Source organism: Nelumbo nucifera, chromosome 7, assembly GCF_055504915.1.
Source record: "Nelumbo nucifera cultivar China Antique chromosome 7, China Antique-T2T, whole genome shotgun sequence".
NCBI classification, from domain to species: domain Eukaryota; kingdom Viridiplantae; phylum Streptophyta; class Magnoliopsida; order Proteales; family Nelumbonaceae; genus Nelumbo; species Nelumbo nucifera.
The window spans coordinates 29,455,746-29,468,550 of record NC_142655.1 but is presented as its reverse complement, the minus strand read 5'-3'; the positions used below and the strand labels follow the sequence as shown (position 1 = coordinate 29,468,550).

General features: G+C 37.9%; 1 protein-coding gene across 2 annotated transcripts in view; it reads right to left on the bottom strand.

The window, feature by feature from the left end:
• Positions 1-12,805, bottom strand: part of LOC104593334 (sister chromatid cohesion 1 protein 4-like) — a 69,200-nt gene that overhangs the window by 29,772 nt on the left and 26,623 nt on the right. For both annotated transcript variants that reach the window (XM_010253090.3, XM_088891334.1), the window contains one exon: positions 6,984-7,039. In XM_010253090.3, the coding sequence (XP_010251392.1) occupies positions 6,984-7,039 (56 nt within the window). The remainder of the gene's footprint in view (positions 1-6,983; positions 7,040-12,805) is intronic.

Sequence of the window (12,805 nt, the reverse complement as noted above, 5' to 3'; positions counted from 1 at the left end):
ATTAGATAGGTTCCTCTTTAACCTTGATTAGGAGAACCATTGGGAAGATTTGATATCTAGAGGCTTGCCTAGAGTCACTGCTGATTATTGCCCTATAAGAATAGATTCTCAAACTTTGTTGAGTGGACCAAGACCTTTTAGAGTTGAGAACCCGTGGTAACACACCCAAATTTCTTGAACAAAGTAAAGAAATGGTCGAATGAAGAATTAAGGGAGGTAAAGTGGAAGGGTGTTAGATATCACAAAAAGTTACAAAGGCTTTGGTGCAAAATAAAGGAGTAAAACAAGGATCATTTTAGCAAATTAGAGGAGTAAAAGCATCCCTATGTTTCCCAGATGAAGAAATGGATGAGAAAGAGAATCACGGGAGCCTTGATGAACAAGAAAGAGAGTTGATATGGAAATTGAAAAAGGAGCTGGAAGTTCTACTTAGAGAAGAGATTCGTTGGGCATAGAAATCTAAGCACTAGTGGATTAAGGAAGGAGATGGAAACACAAAATCCGTCCATGCTTTGGCCAATGGAAGAAGGAAAAATCCGGTCACTAAATTGGATATAGATGGGAATGTGGTTGAGTCAAGATGAGATTTCCAAAATTTTTGTGGACAACTTTAAATCAATTTTTAGAAGGCTTTCAATTGATCATTTAAAGGTAGAAGGGGTTGATTTGATTGGCCTAGATTAAATGATGAAAGAGCAAGATGGTTGGAGAGAAATTTTGAAGTGGAAGAGAATAGAAAGGCAATTTTCTCTGTAGATAAATCAAAGGCATTGTATCTTTAGTCCCTAAGAAGATTGATGCTAGTCGTCCAAAGGACTTTAGACTTACTAGTTTGGTAACAAGTATTTGAAAGATAGTAGCAAAGGTTCTCTCTTTGAGGATAAAAATAGTACTTCCCTCTATCATCAATCAATCTCAAGGGGCCTTCATAAAAGGAAGACAAGTTATTAATCATCTAATAGCCAATGAATGTATAAAAGAGATGAGAAAATCAAGGTAGGAAGATTTTGTGTGTAAATTGGATCTTGAGAAAGCCTATAATTTGGTGGATTGATCTTTCCTTCTAGAGATTTTGAGTAACTATGGATTTGGGGGCAGATGGTCTAGTTGGGTAAATGGTTGTCTTAGTTCTTGTCAATTTTCCATTTTAGTTAATGGAGTGGTCAAGGACTTCTTCCTAGCTTGTAGAGGACTTCAGCAAGGTAATTCAATCTCTCCTTTTCACTTTACTCTTGTAGCGGATGCACTTAGCAAGTTAATCTCAAAAGCTGACGGGGAAGGCTTGTTAAAAGGTTGGAGAGTAAGTAGAAATGAGGCTCCAATCACCCATCTTGAATTTGCAGACGATACTATAACTTTCTATGAAGGAGGAGATATTAGGAAGGTTAGCAATCTAAAGGAACTGATAAGGAGGTTTAAAAGGATCTCTAATCTAAAACACAGTATTGAAAAAAGTTGCATTGCAGGTCTTAATTTGGAGGAGAGAGTTTTGGAGTCATTAGCAGCTTGTCAGAGTGCCCTACAACCTCTTAGCCTTTGACCTACTTAGGTCTTCTCTTAGGTGCCTTCTCTTAGGTGCCAATCCTAAAGAGAGTAGATTCCAGAACCCAGTTTTGGAGAAGACTAAAAGAAGATTGGCTGCTTGGAAAAAGAATAAAGAATTATACCTCACGGGGGAGGGGGGGGGGCAAAACTTCATTGATAAAAGCCACTCTTTCTAATTTGCCAATTTATTTTGTCTTTGTTTTTAGAATCCCCTCTAGGGAAGTAAAGAAGTTAGAGAAAATAATAAGGGATTTTCTGTGGGAGTCGGGGGAAAGTATAAAAGACCATCTAATCAAGTGGGAGATAGTGTGTAAGAGTAAGGAGGGTGGTGGGTTGGGATTAGGAAATGTGGTTCAAAAGAATGCAGCTTTACTAGGAAAATGGTTGAGGAGATGACCTTTAGAGAGAGAAAAATTGTACCATAAGGAGGTGGCAAGTATCCATGGTCAACTGGAAAATGGCTACGATGCTGGTGTTTCTCATTGGGCTACTCTACCAAATCCTTGGAAGACGATCCACCGGTTTGTCAAGTTTGTCAAGTATGATGTGTGCTCTAGGAACTCTATTTGTTTTTGGGAAGATGTGCAGGTTGGTGACACTGCTCTTAAGGACCTTTCCCCTCTTTATACTCAATTTCCTTGCATACAAAAGTAGTATTGAAAATTCCTCACCCCTCCTGTTACTCCTTTGCGACTGAGTTGGGATTTTGATTTTCATAGAGAGTAAAGGAAGAGTGTGCTGTTGTGACTAGGCTTTTGTGTTGCCTTGATATTGATTGTTTGGATTCCTTTACCTCAGATAGACGAGTTTGGCACCCTCGTCCTAAGGACTCCTTTTCGTGTGCTCCTTCCTCAGGTCTCTTTACCAGTCCCCTAACCTCAAGTGTTTACCTTCGAGGAAGTCTGGTGTAGGTCTGTTCCCTCTAAAGTTAATGCTGTTTGTTGGGAAGTGTTCTAGGGTAGGCAAACACCTTGGACAATTTTCAAAAGTGAAGATCCTTTCTGTGTTTATCCCTGTACCGGTGCATTCTTTGCAAATCTGGTGGAGAGGATTATTATCATTTTTTTTATTTCCTATTCTTTAGTTGCTGAATTATGGGATTGGTTCTTCTCTTTGTTTGGGTGCCAGTAGAATATGCCTTCACAGATACATATGTTGTTATTTGACTCCTCTACCTTTGTGTGGGCCAAAAAAAGGAGGAAGAATAATGTGGAAGTTTAAAAGGAAGAGAAAAATGCAGAAATTTTTCAAGAGAGGGAGAAAAGTTTACAAGAACTGTGTAATGACCAAGGTGATAGATAGGCTACAAACCTTGGACTGTTTTCATCAGTTTTCCTTTGATGATTTTTGGAGAAACTAGATTGTGGTGGCCAATAACAATTCTCAACAGGATGGAACACATCTAGAAGTACTTATATGGGTCAACAACATTAATCCATAGTTGTCAAGGCAACACCTAGGCGACAAGGCGCCCTTGGAGGCTTGCCTCGCCCAGTCGCCTAGCAGTTTTGTATTGTGTCTTATAAAATACTCTTAAATTGTTACTCTTTTGAGATTATAATTATAAAATAGACATTATTAAACAAAAATATTCATTTTTTGTGTTTATAAACTAATTTCTTTTTATTATTTTCTTATTTGTTAGGGTTTAATCAACACAAACATTGCTAACTTCTGTATTGAACCCTCAAAGACTTCAGAATTTGAACCAATAAGGGAAAAACATAAAGTTTTGTCTAATCAACACATTTCTTCCTCCACTTCTTCTTCTTCTTCTTCTTCTTCTTCTTCTTCTTCTTCTTCTTCTTCTTCTTCTTCCACCTTTTCTTTTCTTCTTTTCCTATTACAAAAATAGGGGTTCAGTCCCCATATTTTTTTAATTTTCTTTTCTTTCTTCTTTTTCTTCTCATAAATATGTTGATTTTCTAGACATAAACATGAAGTTTATAATTTTCTTAGGAAAGTTATGGATAGTTATTAAGGAAATATGGTTATGGAACCTAGGGAACTACCTAGGATATGTATTTTTCACTTAAAAAAATCCATCGCCTAGGCGACTAGGCAACAAGGCGCCCCCTGTCGCCTAGCCTCGCCTTGGCGCCTTGAAAACTATGAATTAATCTTGTACCAATCCTCTTCTAACCATATCCTCTTTGGTCAACCATGAGCTCTTCTAGCCCCTTCAATGTGTAACAAATTACTTCATCTAACTGGTGTAGTTGATGGTCTTCTATGCATGTGCCCAAACAATCTTAGTCTACTCTCTCTCATTCTATCACCTATTGGAGCCACTCCGAGATTCCTACTGATAAATTCATTCCTAATCCTAAGTTCCTATACTTTCTAGTTTTTCTAGTCATCCATCTTAGCATCCGTACTTCGACCACATTCATTTTCTAGACATGTTTCTTGACTGCCCAACACTCTGGTCCTTACAACATAGCTGGCCTTATAACTGTGTTATAGAACTTTCCTTTTAATCTAAGTGGATACTCACCTACCTCATAAAATTCCAGATGCACCTCTCCATTCTTCCCATCTTACTCCAATTCTTTGGCTGACATTGTCCTCAATCTCTCCCTTGTTATGAATTATTAAACCACAGTACCAGAAATGGTCACGTTGAAATATCTCTTGGTCTCCAATCCTAAGTGTATCTTGATTTACACTCCAATTGTTACTAAAGTTGCATGTCATATACTCTATTTTTGTCCTACTTATTTTAAAACCTCTTGTTTCCAAGGTATTTGTCGATAAGCTTAATTTTGCATTTAATCCTTCATTAGATTCATCATTTGAAACAATGTCAACCGCAAAACGCAAGCACCATTGAACATCCTCCTAAATATGTTTAGGCAATTCATCTATGATCAATGCAAATAGATAAGAGCCAAGTGTTGAGCCTTAATGAAAACCCATAATAACTGTAAAATCTAAAGTCTCTCCCACTGGTGTTCTAACATTGGTTGTTGCCGCCCCCCATACATATCCATAATTAGGTTTATACACCTATTTTGAACCCCTTTCTTTTCCAAGACCCACCGTATTATCTCTCTAATAATTCTATCATATGCCTTCTCTAGATCAATGAACAGCATATGAAGATCTTTCTTCTTCCCTCTAAACTTTTCTATCAATCACCTCAAAAGAAATATAGCTTTCATGGTTGATCTCCCTAGCATAAAGCCAATTGATGCCGATACACTTGTTTTAAGGTCGTAATCTTTGTTCAACTATTCTCTCCCAAAGTTTCATAGCGTGGTTCATAAGTTTAATCCTCACTATCTTATTAAATAGCTTGGTTAGCCATAACATGCCTACATCTCCCATACCTTTCCATGCTTCTACTGGAATCCCATCATGTCCTAATCCCAATGGCTTACCCTTCATATTCTTTAGTATCTCTTTTACTTCAGTAGGTCTAACTTTTATGAAAGTACATATTATTTTTAACACTACTAATATTGCTAAATTCTCCCCCGTTAGCACCCTCTCCATGTTATTCATCTAATAATTTTTCAAAACAGTTATTCCATCTTGTTTGATTTTATCATCTTTTACCATAACTCTTTGATCTTCATTTTTAATGCACCTAACATGTTTTAAATCTTTGCCCTTTTCTGTCTAGCTTTGCTAGTTTATACATTTCTTTTTTTCCCTCTTTAGTGCCTAATTTATGGTAAAGCTCATCATAAACCTTACATTTAATTCCATTCACTTTCTTTTAACTTCCTTTCTTATATATCTTTTTATTATTTTCTTATTTGTTAGGATTTAATCAATGCACACATCGCTAGATAGTATCTTGAACCCTCAGACTTCAGAATCTGAACCGATAAGCAAAGAACTTAAAGTTTTGTTTAATCACCATCTTCTTCTTTTCCTATAACAAAATTAGGGGTTCAGCCCCTATATTTTCTGAATTTCCTTTCTTTCTTTTTCTTCTCATGAATATGTTGATTTTCTATATTCTAATATGAAATTTATACTTTTCTTATGAAAATTGTGGATAATTAAGGAAAATGGTTGCTCGTTGCTATGGAACCTAGGGAACTAACCTAGGATATATATGAAACGAGGTGTCCTCCCTGTCAATAAAGGAAAATGGTTGCTCGTTGCTATGGAACCTAGGGAACTAACCTAGGATATATATGAAACGAGGTGTCCTCCCTGTCAATCTGTCACATATCTGCACCTTGGCGCCTTCAAAACTATGCTAGCATCAACTATGGAAAACAGTTTCTTAGATGCTATTTAAATATGAACAGAAGGTTCTTTACCTACTAACATTTACTACCACACATCAAATGAAAGATGAATATATGAACTCTGAAGTATACAGTTAGATACCAAATTGACCATACCTCTTTCTTCTTGATCTATTTCATAGGGGAAACCTGGCATAATCTTACAGTCCATGATACAAGAGAAATGAAAACCAAAGATGTATGCACAACTGAAACACTTGGTCTGTATGCCTCAACTCCATGGACCTCCAAACTAGAAAGAACTTAGGTGTCCCTTGTCAACCACAAACACTCTAGTCTTCAGAATATAACTTGCATACAGATTGGAATGTAAATTCATCTTGGGCATGTGATCCTGACCACCATCTTCTAGGGTAACCTGCTATTTGTATCAATCTTACCATTAACATCTAAATCTAAGAAGTGCAGGATCAACTCCATTCTCTTCACCCATACCAGAAGACAAGAAGAACCGCTTTAAAACCAACTAATGCTTAAGGTAATCATCTACGTGGACACAGAGCATGTCACCTATGGAAAAGAAAGTTGCTAAAAACCCAGCATGTAAGGGGACTTCACAAACCTAGATCCACTATTTTGTGCATCTCACTAGAAGCTGAATGGCATGGCACAGATGGCAAGGTCCCATTCACCCATTTGAATCCAGAAGACATCAAATAATTTTGTACAAAGATGAACGAAAATAGATAGACCCCATAGTTCATTACTAATGTCCTACATGTAAAACTCCAACCAAGAAAGAACCAACCTAGACCTTCCATAAAAAAATAAAAATACTGATAAAGGAGAACTTCTCTCTCAAAACATCCAATGATGATACCATAACAATCTTCAAACTTTTTACCAATCATAGAGAGCCTCACTGGCTTCCTTTTCTTATTCCTGATAAGTCTCACTGGCTTCCTTGATCCTCAGAAGAATCATGGTCCCTAGAATCAAACATTTTTGAGTTGTACAATCCAATGCTATGAAACAACCAGTTGATTGAGGGTAAACATCATAATTTGAGAGACATACATAATAGTCCACAATCACCCTCTCTTTAAAATCCAAATTCCAAATGAAAAAAAGGGGCAAATGTTTGAATACAGACACAAAAATTACCATCCAATACAAACTAATTAGAAAACAATTGCACATTAAATTCTGGCATGAGGCAAGATAACTTACTCATCCTCTAAACTCAGCATATCTGCAGCAGCTTTATTTTTGTTTAGAAACAGGTCCTGTTCGTTGCCAACCAAAAACAAAAGCCCTTAATAATTGAACAAGGAAAATTAAATTAACCAAAATTTGTTCAAACTGTAGAAAACAATGTTAGAGATCACATAAAATTCTGATCTTAAGTAATTATTAGAGATCCTGCTAAAGGTTGAAATTTCATTTCCTTAAATACCTGAGTTAAATGTCACACAATTTCTGAGTCATTTTTCAACATTACAATAAAATAATAAAAAACAACATTTTACAACATTCCCAAGAATTTACTTACACTACTCAGTCATATACACACAAATACATGTATTAAGGAGTCAAGGGCAGGGGATGAACGCACAACATCAGATCAGGAGTTTTTTTTAAGAAAGATAACAGACTTCATTGAATAAAAGGGAGGGATGTACATGAGGAGATGTACAAGGCCTTGCCAACAAAAAACAAAAGACAAAGCCCAATAGTTACTTGGCATTCTATTATCACTATACAAATAGTCCCTTCCTAACCCAGATTTTGCTATAAAGTCGGCAACTTGGCTTAGCTCTCTGCGAATCCATCCTAGAGTGCAAGCAAGAGGAAATCTCATGAATTTCTGCCAAAAAATTGGAGAACTTCCAAGGTCTAAAAGCCTGTCTAGAGACCCAACTTATGACATTCCTAGAGTCCCCTTCCACTGCAATTAAACTAAGGTGATGCATATTGGCAATTCTAAGGCCCTCAAGGAGGGCATGGATATCTGCTTCCACCATAGTTCTCAAGGCGCCAAGGCGAGGCTAGGCAACAGGGGGGGTGCCTTGTCGCCTAGTCACCTAGGCGATGGATTTTTTTAAGTAAAAACATGTATCCTAGGGTAGTTCCCTATGTTCCATAATCATATTTCCTTAATAAATATCCATAATTTTCATAAGTATAAACTTCATGTTGAAGTATAGAAAATCAACATATTCATAAGAAGAAAAAGAAGAAAGAAAAGAACATTCAAAAAATATAGGGGCTGAACCCCTATTTCTCTTATAGGAAAAGAAGAAAAGAAATGGTGGAAGAAGAAGAAGAAGAAGAAGAAATTAGTATATAAACACACAAAATTAGTAAAGAAAAAGAAGAAAATGTGTTGATTGGACAACATTTTATGTTCCTCCTTACTTATTGGTTCAGGTTTTGAAGTCTTTGAGGGTTCAATACAGCATTTAGCAATTTTTGTGTTGATTGAACCCTAACAAATAAGAAAATAATAAAAAGAAATTAGTAATATAAACACACAAAACGAATATGTTAGTTTAAAAATGTCTATTTTATAATTATAACCTAAAAAATTAAGAATATAAAAGTTTTTTACAACATGCTATAAAAGATTGCTTGGCGATTAGGCGAGGCAAGCCTCCAAGGGCACCTTGTCGCCTAGGCGTCGCCTTAACAACAATGGCTTCCACAGCATCATCTGTCTTGGAAGGACCACTACACACCCAAACCAAGTTACCATTAGAACTGTGTAAGAGGCCACCAAGTCCAGCTTCAGACAAGCCATCACAATTCCTCCTGAAACTTCCATCAAAGTTTAGAATATACTCACTCTCCTGTCTTGGAGTGATATTTGCAGGGGAATGGGGATCAGCTGGGGGAGTCAGCAACTCAGGCCAATTTCTTTGCAGGTCACCCAAATAGAAGACAGTAAAAACCTTACTATTCATCAACTAGCTATAAAGGTGAGCTCTGAGCAAGAACTTGACCTTGCAGAGTCTCCAAGGACGAGAAATTGTGTTCAAAAACTCTCCTATTTCTTTCTTCCCAGATATTCCACACAACAGCATGAATAATAGCTTTTTTATCAACATGGAAAGATTAATTTTATTAATAATTGAGAGGAAAAAAACAGATGCAGGATTACAAAAAGCAGATAACATAGGTGTTCCTTCACTATGTGTTACAACAAGGCCCAGAAAAGTTGTTGGCTGTAAACCCCCCGTTTTGCCAAAGAGGTCAGCCATCCCATTTGCAGACCTTCTGATCCATGTGAAAGAAGCATTGAGTTGCCTTGCTAGGCTTTCAATCTCACTGAAGGAGTATCTATATATCCAAGGAGCATTACCCCTGTTGTCAGACCAAGAGATCACCAGTTTTGAGTTGCCTTCAATCTCCAAATTTTTAAAATCTGCCTATTTGACAAGCTTCAGTCCCTGCAGTACTAGTAGCTCATCCTTTATCGAGTCACCTACCCCTATATATCCTGAATACAATGTCACCACTTTACTTGTTGAGTCTCTAAAGACACCACCAATGCCTACCAATAATGGGTATCCTATAGAGTTCCCATCAAAATTCAGCTTCAATTTGTTAGGAGCTGGGGACTTTCATTCCATCCATCCCCATCTTTTCTATCTTTTTAGAGGAATATGTGACTTCCTTCCAAGCCCGCAATATATCAGCCACTTTGGAACAGCTCAAGTGTTTTTATCGAATGTGCAACTTTTATCTTTATAGATTCCACCAGTTCTTCCTTGGATCTCATTAAGATTCTGCATTTCTCTCCTCCCATATAGTCCACATCAATGCTGCCCTAACTGATTTCCACATTGTTCTTCCCCTTTTGTCAGCTGCCTTTGTAAGTTTGGGTTGAAGAAGCTCACCACATATCTTGAGGTGTGTTCCATCTGCAACCAAAGAGGGAGCAAAAAGACTCCCAAAGAGAACAACAGGGCAATGGATCAACAAGTAGGGTAGGGATTCAGCATATGCATAACAAAGGCGGCACACATGAGGGGAGAGGCACTCATGTGGCCTCCTCTTTTGAAGAGGCTCACCAGCAATGAATAATAGCTTTCCAAACACATCTTTCTCTCTTACCCATGGTTTAAAGTATCAATACACCTCTGTGTATTGACAGGGGTGTATTAGTACTTTAAACTATGTGTGTTTTATTTTTTAAGTATTTTTTTCAAATTTTCATTTTTATAGATATTTTATATTATTTAATAAATAAAATAAAGAGTTTCCTTAAAACACCTTCAAATAGGTGCACCGAAACCCTCACAATACGATATGCCCGATACAAGGCATATCGTATCGACACTTTGAACCTTGCTCTTACCCAATTTGATCTTCAACCCTTTAAGAGCATATGAACCCCTCCACTGATTTGGGGTTGTCCAGCTGAAGCTGCCCCTAGCTAGGGTGTCAAGAAAAAACAATTTATCAGCAGGAAAATTTAAAAATTGAATTAATATGTGAAACAGAAATTATAGCAGAGTGATTATACAACCACCAAACAACATAGTGGACAATGATTCAAAGCCTGAGATGGAGAGAATTACAATAATGCCCAAAACATTTATTGCCTGAAGACCCTTTTTTTGCTAATGTGTCGGCCAAAACATTTGCAGTCCTCCTTACCCGAACAAAAGTAGCATTCAAATCTTTTGACATGCTATCTACTTCCCCAAGGACATTCCTATAAATCCAAGGCACATAGTGTCTAGAAATAGTCCAGGATACAACCAATTTTGAATCCCCTTCAACTTCCAAAGTCTTAAAGTTAGACTACTTAGCAAAACTTAGGCCTTGCAATAAAGCCATCAGTAAAGCCTTAAGAGAATCTCCAACCCCTATAGGTCTCGAATAAATAGCCATCACCTTGCTTGAAGTGTCTTCGAAAACACCTCCAATACCTACATTCCCCAATTTCCCATGGAGCTCCCTTCAAAATTTAGTTTCACTTTGTTTGTTGGAGGTTTCCAATCCAACACCACCTTTTTTCTTTCTCTTGAGAAGACTTTGCCACTTCATTCCACGCCCTTATTCTATCATTCACTACAAAGCTTTGGAACAGCTCAAGTGTTTGTATCCAATGTACAACCCTGATCTTTATAGTTTTTTTTTATCAATAAAAAATTCACTAATTCAATAAAAGAATAATTAGAAAGAGGAAGACAAACTTTCTTATCGTCCAATTACAATTTGAGCCCCCAAGAAAAGAAAAGAAAAAAGAGAAACAATAGAATTACATCTAAGCCCAAAACATTGATTCCCTCTCCACCCCTTGTTTAGCTAATCCATCAACAAAAGAATTAGCTGATCTTTTCACCCAAACAATCTTAACTTCCATCTCTCGCACCAGCCACTTAAATTTTCTCCTCACATAGTTGTAATTCCATAAGCCATTGTTGTCTTTGTTTAGCCACCCTACCACCACCTCCGAGTCCCCTTCAATTATGAGTTTTTTTATATTCATCTCCCTAGTTTTCTGGACTCCTTCCAACATTGCATAGATCTCAGTTCTGAGGGAGTCACCTACACCAATTGGGCCTGAGAACAAGGCAGAAACAACCCCATTCTCATTCCTAAAAACACCCCCAACCCCTGAGTTTCCAGGGTTCCCCCTACTACACCCATCAAAGTTTAGTTTTAAGAATCCAGCAGGTGGGGGGGTCCAAGACACACTCATTACTGTTTTGATTTGGGTATAGTTTGCAATCTCACCCCACTTTCTCAACATGTCATCCACTGTATAATCTTTGAATAGCTCTAGGGACTTCAGCCACTGTACAACCCTTATATGGATTAGAGCCCTCAGTTCTTCAGCACCTCTCTCTACTTCTGAGAAGATCCTGGAATTTCTTTCTTCCCATAATGACCAGCATACTACAGCCCTCAGTCCCCTCCACATAGTCCTTCCCCTTTTCTTACGCCACCTAAAAAAAGAAGGGGAGAAAAGACTTTGCAAGTTTGATGGAGGGTTCCAATTACACCCAAAGAGGGAGACAGACCACTCCCAAATCGATTTTGCGAATTGGCAAGACACCAGTAGGTGAAAACCAATCTCCCTACCAGCATTTCAGAGAACACACCAGTGAGGTGACAAACAAGTATTGGGTCTCTTCTTTTGGAGTAGATCACCAGAGTTGAACCTTTCCAAATAGGCTTCCCAGCAAAAACTACCAACCCTAAGAGGAATTGGTCTGCACCAAACCTAATTAACAGGGAAAGGGAGAGCTACAGGACTGGTGGACTAGCATAAGACTTTGAAGAAAGAAGCACATGAGAATGAGTCAATGGGTGTGTGGGTCCAGATTCTAGAGTCCACCTTAATAGAGTAAGAAAATATAATCAAGAAGTTCGAGGAGGCTCGAAATACTGTCGAGGTCTAAGTCCCTCACAGTCCTTCTTAGACCCAAATTCCACCCAAACCTAGAACTAGAAGAGGAAGGGGTAATGAAAGAAGAAACTGGCTCATTTTTTAAATCAAATAGAGCATACAAAGAAGGAAACTGTTCCTTAAGGGGGGCATTCCCCACCCAAGTTTGTTCCCAAAATTTTATGGTGTTACCTGAATTCAAATCATACCTAATAAGAGTGGAGAATACTGGCAACAAATATGAATGGCTTTCCAAGGTGAAGCACTTGTAGTCCTTGCTCGGATTCCAGCATCCCATCCATTTTGCTCCAACCCATGTATGCTTGCTACTATTCTAGCCCATAGTTTCTCCTGCTCCAATGGGAACCTCCACAACCACTTCCCCAGAAGGGCCATATTCCTTTTTCTAATGTTCCCAACCCCCAAACCACCACAGTTTTTACTCCTGGTCACCACCTCCCAACTCACCCTATAATCCCTCTTCTCCTCTCCTAGCTCCCAAAGGAAATCTCTCATCATCTTCTCCAATCTACTAGAAACCTTTGATGGGATTTTGATCATTGATAGGAAATAAATGGGTAAGTTTGCTAGAGTGGTCTTAATCAATGTAGTCCTCCCACCAAGAGAAAGGTAATTCTTTTCCCAAGAG